Source organism: Marmota monax, unplaced genomic scaffold (genome assembly GCF_021218885.2).
Source record: "Marmota monax isolate L192 unplaced genomic scaffold, Marmota_monax_Labrador192_F-V1.1 WCK01_AAM20220418_F8-fsc00148, whole genome shotgun sequence".
NCBI lineage: Eukaryota > Metazoa > Chordata > Mammalia > Rodentia > Sciuridae > Marmota > Marmota monax.
This window is the reverse complement of record NW_026693034.1, coordinates 2382390-2400692: the sequence shown is the minus strand read 5'-3', so window position 1 is coordinate 2400692 and position 18303 is coordinate 2382390. Positions and strand designations below refer to the sequence as shown.

Sequence of the window (18303 nt, the reverse complement as noted above, 5' to 3'; positions counted from 1 at the left end):
TAAATGTCTCCCTCATCCTGTATTTTGCAGAACTACTTCCCTAGTAAGCAAGACATCTTGCTGGCCAGGAAGGCCACCAAGGGGATTGTGGAACATGACTTCGTTATTAAAAAAATCCCTTTTAAGATGGTGGATGTGGGTGGCCAGCGGTCCCAGCGCCAAAAGTGGTTCCAGTGCTTTGACGGGATCACATCAATCCTGTTCATGGTGTCCTCTAGCGAATACGACCAGGTCCTCATGGAGGACAGGCGCACCAACCGGCTGGTGGAGTCCATGAACATCTTTGAGACCATCGTCAACAACAAGCTCTTCTTCAATGTCTCCATAATTCTTTTCCTCAATAAGATGGACCTCCTGGTGGAGAAGGTGAAGACAGTCAGCATCAAGAAGCACTTCCCAGATTTCAAGGGTGACCCTCACCGACTGGAGGATGTCCAGCGCTACCTGGTCCAGTGTTTTGACAGAAAGAGACGGAACCGCAGCAAGCCTCTGTTCCACCACTTCACCACTGCCATAGACACCGAGAACATCCGCTTCGTGTTCCATGCTGTGAAAGACACGATCCTGCAGGAGAACCTGAAGGACATCATGCTGCAGTGAGAGGAAGCCCCCTCGTGCCTTTCTGAGGCAGCCTGCGTGGCTGTTGGCACTTGTGGCCTGTGTGGTCCTGCAGGGCTTCTCAGATCCATGCCGTCGAATACCTGGTTCAAGAACGCTGGGCTCCAGCCCAGCCACGAGCTCTAGGCAAGAGGACGTGGGAACTCCATGTTAGCTACTGATTTGGGGACTAGTGAAACTACTGAAAATCCCAGTGCTCACTTTGGTGTTAATCTGCAATACCTAATAACACAACCTTCTTTTTACAGGAACTGCATTCCTTTCCTGACACAATTTAATCGAGGATGGTGTGTGCGCACACATTCTCTCTTTAATGACTAAAACACAAAAACCAGCTGGCCTTGCACATGGCTTTTCTCTCTAACCTCTGAGTCTTCACTGAGACTAACCAAAAGCTTCGCCTAGTGGTAGCTTGTAGAGATGCATTGCCAGTGCTGCTGGGCACAGTGCCTGCTGGCCCTCCATCTCTGGCGCAGGGCCTGAGTGCCACCTCCCAAGTGAAAATGTCCTAAGCGCCCCCAGTCCAGGTATATTAGGTTGAGCCGAGGATCTGTGTCAGGGTCCCCACTCCCTTCCATGGAGGACGAGGTTGAGAGCCATGGACCTGCCTTAATGCCCCAGCAGCAGTGTGGAGTGGGGGCAGCCCTGGGCCATGGCTGTCACTCCCTTCACATGCTCACAGTGGTGCTTTTTTCTCCTTACCCTTCTTCCCCACTTAATGGCACAAAGACACATAAACCAAGTGGCCTTGCAGATGGCTTTTCCATCTTACTTGCAAGTCGTCTTCTGACCCAACATTTGCTAGCATGTGAGTTTCCTTCTTTGGGAAATAGTGGGGATCTTCTTCTCCTTCTGGAAGCTGGCAAAGGTACGAGCTGCAGCCGCAGCCTTTGATCCTGCTGCAGCTGCTCGGGGAGTTCTGTCAGCTGGCCCCCCTAAACCCCCAGACCCTGCAGATGGCCTGTCCGCCAGCATCTTTGGGCAGTGGCTTCTTTCTGCCTCATTCCTGCCGGGCCTGTAGCTCCTATGACTGTGCACACAGAGCAGCAAGTGCTCAGAGTGCACACTCGCCCAGGAGGACAGAAGACTGCCATGTTGACGGGCTGGTACATCTAAGGGGCCTCCCGGTGACTCACTGTGTTCAGAATGCCCTGTACTCCAAACTGCCCCTCTGAGCATCAGTTGGGGTGGGGTGGACAGCTTTTCTTGGCACTTAAAACAAAGGTGAAAGTGGCACCAGCGTTGCTGGGGTTTACTAACATAGCTGAGAGCCCTGTCCTGACACCACGCTGCTCCTGACCGTGTGTCCCTTTTGCCTCTCACGCTTGGCTCATTTCAGCAACCAGATAATATGAGTCTTGTGGCAGATGCTAAACCAGAAAGGGAGGGAAGGCCTGCTTGAAACGTCCTATTATCACCACACTTCAATTATGATACCACATGAGACTCTCCCTTGTGGTGCTCAACGGTCTGTGTCAGAGTCTGCTGGGTTTGGGCTCTTTTCTTTAGCTGAAAAGAAATAGTTGCTTTTTTTGTGCTGCTTTCTATAACTCTTCAAGCTGAAAGGATGTGACCTCAGGGTCACATAGTGCAGATGGCCTTATTTAAAGGAGATGAGTAGCCTTGGTAGGGCTCATCAGGATGGACTCAGGTCACATCTTCAGTTGGGCACAGTGAAGAAGGGCCTGGTCCATGGCACAGAGAGCTTTCCTTACCTTCTCAGTTCTCTGTGTGCCCCACGTCTATTAGGATTAAGAGCCAGGAGGGGAGCAAGCCATTCTCATGTTGGGGTGCTCTCCCTGGCTCTGAAGGCTTCTGCCGCCGTGGCTAGGGTAACCAGTGGCATCGCCATAGCCAGCCTGGGCAGCAAGAGCTCTTCCCTTCCAGCAGTCAGTATGTGTGCCTGTCACTTTCAAACCTGGAAACATGTGAGTGATAGCACGGGCAACTTTGCTTCACTGAACAGAAAGCCATGGGTAGCCAGAGGCCAGGGTCCTCATGCAGCTCAGCCTCTGTCCAGGCACCTTGGCTACGGCCCCCGCCAGCTGAGCCTGGACGGCCTTCTCTTTCTAATGGGGGTGGATTAGGACACCTTTAAGGACATCCCTACTATGAACTCTGTGAAGTGTTGTCATTGGAGAAGGAGATAACTGTTTGCAAGGCCAAACTGAAATCATTTACAATTTTTCTACACATAGATTGTAGTTCTTTTTGTCTCCAAAACCTTAAGCTTTTGTATTTTTTTATTTTAATTTCACTGTTACCCTTGACTGTTGTCTTTTTTAATTGCAATGTCGAAGAAGCAGGAGGTATTCGTGCCTCATCTATTATTGCAAAAAATGTAACAATAAACTTCCTCAAAATAAGACATCTTCCTCATAATTCTGCTGTTTACACAAAAGAGCACATGTCGGTTTTTAACTGAAATATATACTTTAACTCTTTCATTTATAGAGAAATTGTTTCAAAGATTTTGAGCCATAGCTCTGTAATTTATAGAGATGTCTAGAATTTTTATTCTTGTGATTTTCCTACTTCTTTGACAAAAGAAAAATTTGTCAGAGTATTTTAATTCCAACATCAAAACATAATGTTGAAACAATCTGATTAGCTGTGACTAACTTGAAAGTCCCTGAACACCTTACTAGTTATGCTCTAGGTTAGAGGCACTGGTTGGGGCCAGTGGATGAGGACCAGCCTGTCACGCACCAGTGGATGAGGACCAGTCTGTTACATACCCGTGGTGGCCTTTGCTGGCAGGGTCTGCCTTGAAGACCCTAGTCTCTAGAATTTGGTTAAAATAAATTCTAAAGTTTTTTTGCTGAATATAAAATATCACTCAGCATTCAAAACCAACACTAGTTTTAATTTTTCAATCCCAGAAGTTCAGAGCAAATAACTCCCATCCTAATTTCATTTGAAGATTGCTATTTATTGATCAGTTTTACTTCCACATCCCAAGTCTGGCACATAGGGGAGCAGCCATAAATGTTGCTCTGAACTAAAGCCTCTGGGCACAACTTTAAAGCATATAAAGGCAGCACATCAGAGTGAGACACCCTACTGTGCAAGATCTGGAAGCCCCAAGGGGAGGGATTTGATGACTGACTAGAGAAGCCCCAGAGAATGGCAGGGTGGGAGTGTTGAGGTGGAACCCTGTGGGTGAACGCTGAGGTCATCAGTATGGTTCATAGCCAGAGCTTTCTTGTGCTGCGGACTCCACTATAACTGGCTCTCCGCTAATTGTCTCTTGCCCTAAAAGCAGGTTTCTAGAAAGAGGACTGGGGCTGCTGCTCAATGCCATTGTCTGTGTGTGGCCAGGTGTCTGGAACTGACCACAAGTGAGAAAAGCAGAAACTTCCCAGAGGGATTCCCTCCAGGAGCACACTGGGTCCTGGGCTGTCCAGGTGGCTGTGGGATGCACTTGGGCACTGCCCACGGCTGCCCAGATTCAAACATCATATATATGGATTCCTACTGGAGAACTGGGAGATTCAGATGCAAAGCCAGGATTGAGGGCCACAAAAGTACACACACTTGAGGTTCCTTCCAGGCTTGTGGAACTGTGATTAGCACAGTGAGGACTGCTACCCACCCAGCCTTCCCCTGGCTGTGGCCAGCAGCCTGCCTCAGGAGGAAGGTGGGTTTTCTTTCACTGGGTGTGACCATAGGAAACCCTTGCAAATGAGTAGTTCTCTGTGTGTCGCAGCCCTGCAGATTTTTGGTGCCATTCTCTCTAAAGAACCTCAGGTGTGCTTAGCAACTCAGACGTCAAAAATTGCAGTGACCTGTACCTCAATATCAGAGCAGTAGTCAGTTCTTGTGCCTCTTCTGCTCATACCAGCTGTCGGGCTGAAAAAGTTTCCCAGGTTCACCTGCACGTTGGCAGCCAGAAGCTCATCAGTCCCTGGGGGTGGGTGAAGGGTGCTGAACTGGGGGCCGGGGGAACCCATTCACCTATACACACCATCACATGGGGAGTTCACCTGCAGGGTTCAACAGGCCTAGTTAGGAGAAACTTAGAGATAGATTTTCATGGAGCCTGTGACTCTCTAGAACCTTGGAGAATTACCTTTGGACCTTATGCAAATTGATATAAAGCATTCTAAACATCCTTCTTAACTCCATTAGAACTAAGTGAAACCAGTTGGCTTGTTACTGGCTGTGGCCCCAGGTGATCAGGAAGTTCAGTGTTGATATGCCCAGACCCCATTCAGAACCACTTAGTCCTGAGCCCACTTTCTCCGTGCTTGGTTTGTCACCCATGGAGAGCAGCTGTGCATGCTGGAAGCTTGAGGCCCCAGGTGTGGGATGAGGTGGGGGTGGCATGTAGCTTTGGCACCTAAGCATTCTTGACAAAACAGCAGGGAGCTGTCAGGAGTCTTAAGTGCTGAGAGCCTGATGCTCTGCCTTGGGCTCCTCCCTGGGAAGCACCGATGTGCACCAGAACTGCCCAGATGGGGCCACTGCACTGCGACAGGTAAAAAGTGTATTTCCTACCTTGGTGGTTAGTTAGCAGGTTCTGTAGATGTCATTTTGATGAATCTATTAAAAGTTTCCTTAAACGACATGTGTCTTCCTGATGGGTCGCCTCCCATCAAACAGCCAGTTGCCACCCCACAGGCTACTACCGTACAGCGTGCCCCTGAATGTGACCATCCACTGACTGTGTCAAAGCCGAACAGTGACCTGGGTGGATCTTGAGTGCAGGTGTAGCTGGGTTCACAGGCTTTGGGGTAAATCTCCATCTTCGGTCTGACACCGCTCCTGAAGCAGAGGTGTCTGTGGCCTCACAGTGGACAGAGTGCATGTGTCAGGTGCATGCGTGGGCAAGTGAGGTAAGCAGGTGCCCCGTGCCCAGCTCTGACCCAGCCCCTCTCCTGTGTTTCCTTGGCTCTGCCGCCTTCCCCCCCAGGTGCTGAACACTGGCTCTTCCTCATGCCCTGGAGCAGTCTCACATCCTACCCGGTGTTTATTCGGCGAGAGTCAGCCATTTTTCAACTTAATAGCCCTCAGAAGCACAGGCCTGTAGGTGTGGGCGAAGTATGAGAAGTCAGCAGGACGGTTGGGCCGGCAGGGCCGAGGGGAAAATGCTCCCGGTGACGAGAGCGCAAGCATATGAGGTCCCCCACCACACATGCCCCTTTTTGTTAAATCACATCAAAAGCCTCAACCCTGGCTCAAAAATATGGAAACGTGAGCACTGATGAAGTGACAGTTTAATAGGTCTTTCTAAGACTTCCAGCAAATGACTGAAGATGGGAGGCGCCTGCTGGTCACTCAATGTATGGATGTCCATGAGGACACGTGGCCAGGGCTCCCAGCCCATCCTCAGCAGTACAGCAAGAGCGACTCAGAGGAGGCCTTGCACAGGGACGAGTGGACCATCCATCCATTGCCACAAGCAGGGGGAATGGCACCTTGTAGAGGGACTCCCGTGGGAGCCTGGCATTCCAAACAGGAAGCACTGACTGAGCTGAAATGAGGACTTCTCCCATGTCACTTACACTTCTGATTTGGGCTTACAGTAGTATTGAGATGTAACAGGGAAGCACTCTAGAAAATCTGGATAACACAGAACATGCTGTGTGTCGGTCACCTGTGGTCTCAGTACTGATTCCTGAATTTAGGTGGACTTAAGAACGGTGCCCTGTGAGCAGGCAAGCCATCACCACAGGAGGCCTGTCACAGCCAGGTGCTGCAACCAGGGCAGGGGACTTCTCCTGGGACACCCCACCACCACCTTTTATGAGCACCTCTCCTGCTTGGGGTCCATGACTCTCAAGAGCCCCATGTAAAGTGACTGCTTCAGGGAGATGTGACGGGAAGGCAGCAGCAGCAGGAATGAGAGGGAATTCTTGACATTTAGACCCCTGCCCTCACAGCCCCAGCAGCTTCCATTCTGTCCCTTCAGAGCTGGATGGTGCCATGCTGACACCAGCCCTGCCCTGCCCTGCCCATCCACTAGAGGGACCTGTGGAGCCCCTGGTGGGACATGAAGGAAATGCCGTAGGTCACTCCCAGGCCCGATCTCATTCAGAAAAACAAAACCTTTTCATGTTTGCTCCCGCCCTACTCCTCTCCTACTGCCCACTTGGACCGTGACTGGCACCCTCCACACCCCTGCCAGTCATTCCAGTGACCCCCAGGGAAAGTGTGCTTTCTCTCCACTGGGCCCTCATGTGCTGTCCCCTCTTCCCAGGGGCCCCTTTGACAACCTCTGTTTCCTGGTCTCTGGGACTCCCTGTTTAACAAAACCAGGGCAACAGGCCTGCCCATGAGGCCACGCTCCTCCAGGGCATCAGCACTGATGGGCTGACCACAGGGACCTCCACCGCTGGGCCTGATTGGCCTCCGCACTGTGGGCCCAGCTGGGCGCTGACCACAGAGCAAGCCCAGTGGAAGCAGTTCCTCAGGTGAAAAAGGCCAGCAGTTGAGAGTGGTCAGCAACATGGCCTTCCTGTAGGCGGGTGTTGGAAGAAACAGGAAGTCATGTTCCTGCTCCCTAAAGGCCCCCTGAGGAGGAATGGCTTCCAATTGATCCAAGCTGCTTTGCATGGCAGGTGGGTGTGTGTGCCCAAGAGTCGTGGTCCTTGTGAGCTCCCGCTGACCACAGACCTGTAACAGCCCCAGAAACAAACTCACAGATGGTGGTAAAGTTCATAAAGAAACAGAAGGTGCATGTGGAGCACGGGGGCAAAGCGGGCAGACACATCACCTTTGCCAAGAAGTAGCATTTGTGCTTCAACCAGAAAACCAGGCACCCGTGGGAGACAGGCACCCTATGCCAGGAAGGGGCCTGGGTGGGACACAGTGTAAGACAGCACATGCCGTGAGGGGTGGGACATTGTGGCTGGGGCCAGAGGAGGAGCGGAGAGCCCAGGTGCAATGGCCTGGCCCATGTCAGAATGAGTGCAGTGTTCACTTGCAGGCCCAGGTTGTGGCATCTGGGGTGGCCTTGCTCATGGGCCTGGCTGCTCTGCTTTATGGTTAAAATGGAGAGTTGGGATCATCTGGGAGAGGGTCTGGGGGTGGACAGGTTGGTAAGTTACCCTGGTGGAGCTGTTCCTTGCAGGAAGCAGGTCTCTGCAGCCCACCAGTTTTGTTGTGAGTGTTCTGGTTGCCTCTGACCATCACTGGGAGTCTGGGAGTCAGGGATTAACTGAAAACCCAGTAACTCCTAGATAATTCTTGGAAATTCGTTTTTAAATCAAACCCCTGACTGAAGCTTATTTTTGTTGTCTTCTTACCAAGAAGCTAAGCTCAAAAATAAGCCTGTTGGGAGCTGGGGTGGTGGCTCAGCAGTAGAGCACTCGCCTAGCACATGCAAGGCCCTGGGTTCTATCCTCAGCACCATATAAAAATAAATAAAGTAAAAGTACTGTGTCCAACTACAACTAAAAAAATAAATATTTTTTAAAAAATAAGCCTGTTGTTTTGGGTTCTTGTGGATTGAGGTGATGCTGGGAGAGGAAAGGACAGTCAGCCATTCCCACTGGCTATCTGCATTTATTCTAGTAGCTTTCAAAAGCTGAGGTCCTTTACATGAGGCAGGGGGCTTTCCCTGATTCCTCAATTACTCAGGAGTGTGTGTGTCTTTGGCAGCCTGTTGTTCTAAGGGCCATAAATTCCTTGGTTTTTCATCGAAACCAGGTCCTTCTGTGTTTCTTCCATCTTTTGGGATCAGGCTCATGGGCTCACAAAATAAAACCAGTTCTGGGAGCCACTCTGTGCAGGCCTCTCCCCGGACAGCACCTGTGTCCTTCCAGCCTGGCTGGAGCTGCTCCAGGGGAGCCACAGAGAAAGCGACCTCCATCCTGCAGATCTGAGCACGTCCTCAGGAAACCCTGCTGCTCCATCCACTGGGTGGCGGCATCCTTCCTGGGGATTCACCCTCTTTCTAGAAGCAAGTCCACAGAGCCGCAGCACCCCGGGCTCTGTTGTGGTTGGCACCTAAGAGCACTGCCACCCACCCCATGTTCCTTGGGGAGCTTCCTGGTGATATCAGGAAGTGTCTCAGTGCTGAGGTGCAGCCCCCCAGATGCCTGTGCCACCCCCGCTCTGCTTCCTGCTCAGACACATCCAGTTTGCTTCCTTCCCTAAGGAGCCTGTGGAACATGGTGGGGAAACGAAGAGGCTCCCTCTGGGGCAAAGGAGCCTGAATTTGGTTCCACCACCACTGAGGCTTGGGCAGGTCACCAAGCTGCATCTCAGCCTCCACAGCCACAGAGCAGATGTCAACAATGCCATGTGCCAACACTGTTTTGAGAATTGAGGGTGATGGGCGTGCAATATCCCCTGGTCCTCAGAGGGACCCCCTAAGATGTGGAGAATCAGCAGCTGATCCTTCTGAGGCCTGGCTGTCCCTGACCCTTGGATCTGGAGAGTGGCTGGTCTTAGGATTGTGGGTAGACCTTCTATAAGTGGGCATATACCTTGAATGTTGTAGCATGCCCTTTGAACTTGGTGGCATCTAAATTTGAACAGAGCCTTGCCATTAGTTTTTTTTTTTTTAATAATGTTATTGTGGCTTTGGGGGAGTTTTGTTTTGTTTTGTTTTAGTTTAGTTTGGTACTAGGGATTGAACTCAGGAACCTCCACCACTGAGCCACATCCCCAGCCCTATTTTGTACTGTATTTAGAGACAGGGTCTCACTGAGTTGCTTAACACCTCACTTTTGCTGAAGCTGGCTTTGAACTCACGATCCTCCTGCCTTAGCCTCCCAAGCTGCTGGGGTTATTGTGTTTTTTATACCTTTATTTAATTTATTTATATTTTATATAAATAAATAAAATAAAGGTATAAAAATAGAGGATTGAACCCAGTGCCTCACATAAGCTAGGCAAGCGCTCTACCACTGAGCCACAACCACAGCCCCACCATTAGTTTCTTGACTCAGCCAGTGCTTGTCTGTGCTTTAAGCCCTCTGGAGAGTTCTTTCATCACAGAGGGGTCTGTATCAGATGTCCCATGGGCTGGCTCACAGGACAGCACCCCTTTTCAGACTCAGCCCTGGAAATGGGGTGCAGAGCTACACTAGCTCTCCTGCTCTATGAGGGTTCCCACCATGGGCAGGAGTGAAATGCTTCTCCCCTCCTTGGATGGCGAGTCTGGGCTTTGGGTAGAAAGAGGGGTCTGCTCCCTCTGTCTAGGGCCTCTCCAACTTGGCCCCTGGTCAAAGCCTGGGGAAGGGCGTGTGCAGCCAGGGGTTAGATGTTCTATGGAAGTGACATGTCGTGACCCTGAGCCTGGAAAGGAACATGTGGACCCAGGGCTTGATGTCCTAGTGACACAGATGACATGTCATGACCCCAAACTACTTAGTTCCTCTCAAGCGCCTCCAGCTTGACCAAGACGTGCCAGGCTCTTGGAGGATCTGTCAACATGTCCTCATGCACCCCAGGGACCCTGACAGAGCAGGTGAGGAGCAGCTGAGTCAGCTTGTGCGTTTCTTTGACATTTTAGACGCCATGGCCCCGGGACCCTGCAGACCACACCTGTCAACACCACAGCTGCGACATCTCCAGCTCGAGTTTAGGAAGGTCTGTGAGCCCCACTTGGCTCCTCCTCTCCTTACCCTCCTCCCGTGGTGACTGTCCCATTACCCTTCGCCTGTCAAGGACAGAACCTGGGCCAGCGTGTGAGGAGGGAAACATGGCAGAGGAAGCTGCTTTTCAAAACGTCCTCCCAACACCAGTCTTCAAAAGCCTCTGGGTGAAGCTTCTGGCTTTAGTGGTTTGCTTCCTCCTACCTCCATGTGCCCCCTTGGGACTCATGACAGTTGGGAGCCAAAGGCCAGGGGCGGATGACCCTGATGGCCTCCTGCCCTCCATCCACACCTGGCTATTTGTCACCCCCATTGAATCTTCCGCCACTCCAGTAACTCGCCTCTTGCAGAGGACAGAAGAGTGGCCTCAGGTAAGACCATGTGGCCGTCATGATAGTGAAACCCAGGCCACCAACACCAACCACGGCCAGCTTCTCATGAATGGCCACAATGTTATTTCCCCAAGTGGTACGTCCTTCCAGAAACTTGCCACACCTCCATTCAGAGGTGGCGTCTGTGTCCCTCCCAGGGACCTGCAGGGGCCTCAGTGACTGCCCAGCAGGGTGAGGCTCTGACATGAGGCTTAGGTAGAGCCCCACCTGCCTTAGGAAGGCCACAGCTACCCAAGGCTTGGGCGTCAAGGTCCAGTTGTGCTCCCTGCTGGCAGACACGGGCAGCTGCATGAGCCGTAGCGTGAGTCCCTTCATCTCATTGCAAGGACAACCTGGACCATGGGACACCTGTATGAGATGGCAAGAATGGCCTGGGGGCCTGGGGAGGGTGCCGATACTGCATCAGAGCTTTTTGCTTCCAAGCTCAGATGACCTTAACCCTTTGCATTTTTCTGGGCCTGGGACCTGCCCTTTGCCCCGCAGTAGTGTCACAGTCACAAGGCAGCTTCAGACTCCCTCTAGGTCTATATTTGTAGTTTTTTCTCAGAAACAATTCGAAACTGTCTAAGCTTCCTGTTCTTGCCTCTTTCCAGTGAGGAAAAGCCAGGACCCCACCTGCTTCACTCTGCAGGATCCTACTATCTCAGGCTGGGACATTTGATAGTGATAAAAAGGTCACTTTGAGGGGGTGGGAATCAAATGAGGCAGGAGGACAGATTCAAGGCAAGGCCAGTCTTAGCAACTTAGAAAGACCTTAAGCAATTTAGTGAGGCCCCATCTCAAATAAAATAGGGCTTGGAATGTGGCTCAGTGGTTAAGTACCCTTGGGTTCAATCCCTGGAACCAAAAAATGAAAGGGTCACAGACAATGCCACGTGAGGACGGTGTCCTAACCGCTCTCAGGAATGGGATAGAACTCAGCCAAAAAGACGTCTCTGAAGACATGAGCTGCACCCTGCTGGCACCAGCACAGGCACCTGGTGGCCTAGTACAAACTGACCCCACATGGCACCACCGCGGCCTAGTGCCCACTGACAGCACAGCCACCTTGGTCAGAAAACAGTCCCGAGAATGGGGCTGCAGTGTGTTTTCACCACTGAGTGACAGCAGGCGACCTCAGGGGATAAGGAGGCTCCACCCTCCTGCCCCTTAAACCTGCAGGTTAGACACCTGCCTTCCCGCAGTGTGGGTCCAAAAGGACAGACCCCCGTGAGTCTCAAGCTCAGAGACAAAACAAAACCCCACGGCTTCCACTTTGAGGGGACCCTGGAGCCCAGTTAGTTAGCAGCAGCACAGCCCATGTCCCAGGGTCACCACTGGCCTGGATAACTTTTTGAGCTCCAACCGGAAGTAACCAGAGGGAGCAGCAGGCCCAAAGCCCAGCCTGCAGGGAGAAGGCAAGCGCACAGCTCCCCCCTGGCCCTCAGACCACGGTGGCGGCCAGGAGAGGGGCGGGGTACTCCCCAGGCTGCAGGCTACTCTGCCATGGGGGCCCTGGGACCAGGCTGTGCTTTGGGGTAAGCAGTGGGCACAGGGACCCAAGGAGCCAGCTAGAAGCAGCCTCCTCATTCTGAGGGCTTCTGTTAGCTCTGCTGGGCTCACCATGCCCTTGGTGGCTGGACAGCAGTGGTCAGTTGGTGTCCTGGGGAGAGATGTCAGGCGCTGACTTTTCTGCAGGGGACAGGCCATCTTGCTGCACTAACTACCCCCCTCCCAGCGGCAGGGGGAGGACTCGGCCTTGGGGAGTCTGCGTGTGCTCAGCCGCCGCCTCAGGGAGGACAGCTTGTCCCCCAGGGCCTTGCGCAGCCCTGCACTGTCCCTGACACAGGGCAGGTCTTGCCTGGTAGCCGGGAGTTGCCCTGTGAACATCTCCCACCGGTCCAGGGCATCCACGGCCCTGTCCACCTGCGCGAGCTCCTCCTCGGCCACTTCCCGCTCCAGGGCCTGGATACTTGTGGCCAGCCACCATCCGTGCTCCTCGATGGCCTCCACAGGGCCCTCAAGCTTCGGCAGAGCCTCTGAGGCCACCAGGGAGCTCTGCCCATCCTCGGGTCCCTCAGGGAAGGCATGACTCCATGCGTCAGGGGTGAGGGGCTCTGATAGGCTGGTGACAGGCTCTGAGTCGCTCTCACAGCACATGCCAGAGTCTGCGCTGAAGGGTGGGGTGTCCTCCGACATAGATGGCTCTCCTGCCTCCTGGCAGGGCCACGAACCTGCTGCTGCCTGGGTCCAGGCGAGGAGTCTCTGCGAGGGAGAAACGGGCTGAGTTCTCTCTGGTGGGCACTTGTCTGGCCAGCGAGCAGCCCGAGGACCCAGCTGCATTCAGTCACCTTGAGGCCCGTGGCAAGCTGATGCCACCTGGGCCCTGCTGCCCAGCACTGCTGGGGACTGGAGTCCAGGCTGTGCCACAGCCAGACGTTCCAGGTCCCAGGAGCCTGCTGTTCACGTTTCAGGAACTGGGCACCTCTTGCTAACCCAGCCCTTCCTCAAAGCTGATGATTAAAGTCAGAAAATGTTAAGGCAAAAGAAACACTCAAAACACATCACCCCTAAATGTTTCACCATGGCCTCCCATTACCTGTGCTCCTGAGGTCCCCTGTGTGTGCCATGTCTGCAGGATGGGCGTCACAATGAGCAGCACTTTCCAGCTCTGCTCAGTCAATCAGTGGACACTGGCCGGCACCACAAAGCTGGGCTTTTTCTTTGAGCAGAGACACTGGCCCTGGGTGGCTCCATGGCTCTTAGAGTCCTTGGGCCATCCCAGGACATGTGGGAAATCTCCTGCATAGCTCCCCACCTACTACAGTCATTGGCCCACCAGGTCCCTGAGCCTTGTCCTAAGAGGGGACTGGCTGCCCCCAATGGCCCAGCCATTTCAGGGAGCACCATGGGAGGAGAGGCTGCACCCACCACCTCAGCCCTCAGAGCTCACCCAGGGTCTATTGAACGCCACACCCCCGCCCTCAACTGGGTAAAGTTCTAAAAGTTCCCATCAGATGGTTGAATGAGCCCCAGATGAAGGACACAAGTAAGAAATCAAACCCTTTCACAGCCAGAGCTGTCTTCAATTCCCATTTCTCAGCCTCACCAGGACAATAAGGGCTGCCTCCAACCAAGCCCTTTGCCCGTGCCCCCGTGACTGGGCAGCTGGCCCATGCAGGGTGTCTCCACAAGTGACAACCACACCAGCTGCCCTGTTCTGCAGCGACACAGGCTCCTGGCTCCCCACTAGGGAAGAGCTGTCCCTCTGCTCCCAGGGGAGTCAGTGCTATAATCTGAAAATACGTGGCCTCTACTTCAGGCCTCCAGCATCACAGGGGACTGTTCTAATGCATCTAGGTGAGAACCTCATCCCACCAGGGAATTGTGACACCAGGGCAGGCTGAGAGCCACTACCCTGCCAGAAACCTGCATGAGGAAGGGACTCCCCAGAACCATAAGAGTCCGGCCTTAAACCCAGGGAAGTTCTGACAACAAGTTTTGGTTTTCAAATTGATAGGTCCTGTGCCTCCATTGAAAATTTGTTTTCAGCCAAAGGTGGATTTAAAGAGAAATAAAGAGAGAGTGAAGTTTCTGAGTTTACAAACAAATCTTCCCATGGAAATAAGAAAGGGGACCGTGCTCTATGGCCATGCCATATACCACCAACAGAGGGCAGCATACCCCTTGCCAGCACTGCCAGAGGCAGGAGCTCCTGTTGAGGACTGGGTTGGTCTGGTTCCCTCTTCCTTCTAGTGACCCACAAGTCAGCCAAAGTGCCCCAAAGTGCTGGGGGCTTCCACTTGTCAAGCACCTGCTAAGGACTGGATCTGCCATCAGGGAGATCTGTGAGGTCCTGGAGGAGCAGGACACAGCACAGGTCCTCTGCCTGTGTGTGGCTTCCCCTGGGCCAAGTCGGCAGCCAGGGCAGCGCTCACCTTGTACTTCTCAGCAAGCCGGAAACTCAGGACTTGTTGCAGCTTCCTCAGGCAGATGGGGCAGAGGTCTGGGGGCCACTGCAGGGCTTCATCCAGGCTGAGCGCCCCTTTCATGAGGCAGCGGAGCCAGCGGCAGCTCCCCAGGCCCAGGAGGTGGCAGAGATTGTGGCATGTGACCTGAGGGGGAAGGCCACCAGCCTTGCCTCAGAACCTTTCCCTCTACCCACAGACCCCCAACCCCTGGTGAGGACAGACTGCTGGCAAATGGTCCAAGCACACCTTCCCCTCTGGGGGCTCAGGGGAAGCCAACAGCATGGGGCTTGGGAGCCAGGTAGATCGTAGGTCAGATCCTAGCCGTCCCCCAGAGCTATGTGGCCTTTGGCAAAACACTTGGCATCTCTGAGCCTCAATTTCCTCACTCCGTAAAGTGAGGGACTGACCTCTTCCTGGAGAGAACTGGACAATATAACTGGGCAGGCAGAAGGCTCAGCCAGAGCCCACTATGACCTTCCTCTGAGGACACATCCATAGCTGCCCAGCCACCCACCCTCTTCCTGTCCCCCATGCCCACCCTGCAGCACTGTTCCACCCCCATGGTGCTAAAGCACTGGTTCCTGCCTGTGTCCTGCCACCACCTCAGGTAGAGCTGGATCAAGGTCACTGAGCCCCACCTATGAGAATTCCCCTGAGAACCAGGTGAAGCTACAGATGCACCCTTCTGGGGAGAGCGAAGGACAAGGAGACTCAGTGGGCAGCCTCGGATGCAGGGAGCCCAGAATGAAAGCAGCCCATCCTCTCTTGCAACCCAGGCATGGCCTGAGGATGAGCAGTCCAAGTAGACCCTGCCCTGCCATTATGCCCACATGAAGGCCAGCCCTGAGGCAGCAGCCAAGCCAGCCTTTTGCCCAGGAATAGCAAAAATATGGGGGATCAAGATCACGCAGCTGTTTCCACAGGTGTGCATCACCCTCCCCTGGAGCAAGAGCACATGCCAGGCTCCCTCTAGGTGGAAACTGCAGGGCCCCAGCTCACCATGCCCTGGGAGGGACTTGCTGAAGGTGAAGCTCCAGGTCTCGTGGGGGTACAGGTCAGAAAGCGTGAGGCCCAGCACACACAGTGCGTCATCTGGCTTGTTGTTCTTTAAGGACAGGATACCATCTGGGAGGAGAGTGCTGGGGGTCAGGAGGTGGCTAGTGACTCATTTCCAGCTCCTGTTGAGGGCAGACTAATAAATGTGGAAATGGGGACATTATTCTGCATTATCAAGAGGGTTAAGTTCAGAGTGAAAGATCTGAGCTGCTGCACTACTGTTTTGGAGGATGGAGGAAGGGGCCATAAGCCAATGAATGAAGATGCCCAAGAAATTGGAAATGCAGACAGATTCCCTCCAAAGCTCGAGAAGGAATGAAGCCTGCCCACACCTTGACCTCAGCCCAGGGAGACTCCTGACCCACAGAACTATAGGACCAGGTGTATGGTCACTAGTCACAACGGTGATAAAGAATGATACTTCCCAGGAGTGTGGGCATGGACAGAGCTCAGGAAGCCAGGACACAACCAAGGCGGAGCCCAAGGGAGCGAGAAAGAGTGGCCAGGAAAGCCAGGAGGGGTCTCACTGTGACTGATGAATGGGATGGTGCTCAGAGTGACCAAACAGGAAGGCTGGGTCATGAAAGGAGCGTGCCACAAGGGGATTGGACCCTGCTCCCTGACCTAGGGAGGTAAGCCACCCCTCCCCTCAGCAGATAACAGTGAGATCACAGTCACTATCCAAGACCTCCAGAGGGGAGCACTTACTGCAGGGCCACTGAGAAATTCAGGGGCAGGGCTGCTCCTTTTCTGTGATCAGGGATGGCTGTGTCAGACATACTCCCCCAGACTCAGACGATACACTAATGAGGAAGAACCTCCTGCCTGAACTATACCCCAGTAAATTTCAGATCCATCAGAAACCTCTGAGGAACCAGGACTCGGGGAGGATTGGAGCTCAATGCAACAGAGCTGCACTGCTCCTGAAATGAGGAGCCAGTGTGATCTAGTGACCCTGGCTGCCATCCTGAGGTGCCATACTCTGGGAGGGATGAAGTCTGTATCCCTGGGGGCCCTAGAGCTGCCCAGAGAAGGGTCACATCTTTGTCACAGGTGGAAACTACCAGAGGGAAAAGAAAATCCTCTCTACAGAAAACTATCATCCCAAGGCATAGATACTTCTAAAGATTAAACTAAGCCGGGTGTGGTGGCAGAGTCCTGTAATCCCACCTATCTGGGAAGCTGAGGAAGGAGGATCAGAAGTACCAGCCCAGCCTGGACAACTTACCAGACCCTGTCTCAAAATTAAATATCAAAAGGCTGGGGCTGGGGCTCAGTGGTAGAGCACCTCTAGGTTCCGTCCCTAGTATTAAAAAGAAAAAGAAACAAAATCAAAGGACAGGAATTGTTGTCACATGTGAAACCCGGGGAGGCAGGGACTTCTGCAGGGACACCAGAACATTGTAAGCTGACCAGGTGAGGCCCTCTAACAGGTGGCAGGAGCAAGCATGTTTCTCAGATGAAAAGTCAGCCTGGCTGAAACAGGGGTGTGGGCTTATGCTGGGGAGCATCAAATTGGTAGAGCAGGGAGGAGCCGTTGGAGGGAGGGACACAACAAGATGGCATACTAGAAGGACAGATGGACACAGACCAAGGATGGAGGATGGAGGCTGTGAGAGTGGTTGCAAGGTCCCCAGACCAACTGCCTTGGCCTTACCCTGGAGTTGTTAGAAATGCAGGTTCCTTGGCCACTCCAGACCTCCCACCCATCTCAGCAAGGTGTCCACATGTCAGAGAGGAGAGCTCCCAGAGTTGTAAGTAGGACACGTTTAGAGGCTCACTACCCAGATGCCAGCCTCAGGGGAAGGACATGGCATAGTAATGTCTCAAACAGAAACTTGTCATTCCTCTCCAAAGCCCAGCACCACTTCTGCCATGTTGAGGCCACCTGCACTTGGAATGCTCAAAGCACACTGACCAACCTACCTCTGATCCTCCTCATTCCCTCCCTGGGTCATTCTTGTGTCCCTTGCATGGGCCTGTGTCCTCCAATCTCTGAAAAGCCACATGTTGAAGAGGGATAGGCCTGAGGCTGCCTGGACCCCAGTTCTCACCTCTTAACATGTTCCCACTTTGTGTAGCCCGGAAGACTGGGAGCCCCTAAACTTTGCTTCTCTCAGTTCTCTGCACTATGACCTCTAGCTCCCATGTCTCCTTAGATATTCTCTCCTTTCTGCTGACTCCATGTCCCCTCCTGCTCTCTAGATTGGACACTCCCTATCTGGCCAGTGAGCTGGGCTCTCTCTGGACTGGCCTCTCTCTCAGGGATCTAAACTCCTAAACACCGACACTCCATATATTTTGCCCTCTTTTTAATTTTGTTTCAGCAGGGACTGTAAACTAGACCCTTGAATCCATATTGGGCAGAAACAACAAAAATCCACCTTTGATGCTCCTGTTTTTCCAAGGATATCACTGGATCTGTGGTCACAAAGGGAACTTCTCTTTGAGATGCAGAGACCTTGACTCACCAGAGGACATAGAAAGGTGAGAAGAGCAGACTCAGCTAGGTGTGGAGAACCTGCTGGGGAGGTGTGTGGAGTTTCCTTGGAAACATCCTATTCACACGGACCCCAAGGTTAGAACCCAAACTGGGACAAGCCCAAAGAACAGACACATGGCTTGAGGTCTGGAGGGTCCCATTGAAAGCTTCCATGTCCTCAGGATATATCATCTTACCAGGACAGTGATGTGTACACCCAGCAGGGAAGTTCACCTTGGTTTCAGTGTTCTGAGTTT

The 18303-nt window shown here is 53.0% G+C and overlaps 2 protein-coding genes across 2 annotated transcripts in view; one reads left to right on the top strand and one right to left on the bottom strand.

The window, feature by feature from the left end:
- The window catches only part of LOC124098776 (guanine nucleotide-binding protein subunit alpha-12), a 94061-nt gene extending 91077 nt beyond the window's left edge, over window positions 1-2984 (top strand). The window contains exon 4 of the mRNA XM_046453727.1: window positions 31-2984. Within this exon, the coding sequence (XP_046309683.1) occupies window positions 31-600 (570 nt within the window). The 3' untranslated portion in view covers window positions 601-2984. The remainder of the gene's footprint in view (window positions 1-30) is intronic.
- Window positions 2985-12171: 9187 nt separating this feature from the next.
- On the bottom strand, window positions 12172-17628 carry LOC124098783 (archaemetzincin-1-like). Its single transcript, XM_046453734.2, has 5 exons — window positions 17619-17628; window positions 15508-15633; window positions 15047-15135; window positions 14476-14652; window positions 12172-12802 (listed from the first exon to the last, which is right to left on the bottom strand). Exons 1-5 carry the CDS (start codon window positions 17626-17628, stop codon window positions 12257-12259), a joined length of 948 nt encoding a protein of 315 aa, XP_046309690.1. The 3' UTR covers window positions 12172-12256.
- Between the last annotated feature and the right edge of the window lie 675 nt (window positions 17629-18303).

What these genes read in the sequence shown, in the direction of transcription:
- LOC124098783 (XM_046453734.2), bottom strand. An exon ending in GGGTGGAACAGTGCTGCAGG is followed by an intron (nt 14,653 to 15,046) that starts GTGGGCATGGGG and finishes CTTCCCCCTCAG; the next exon opens with GTCACATGCCACAATCTCTG. An exon ending in GGCTTGCTGAGAAGTACAAG is followed by an intron (nt 12,803 to 14,475) that starts GTGAGCGCTGCC and finishes TCTCCCTCGCAG; the next exon opens with AGACTCCTCGCCTGGACCCA.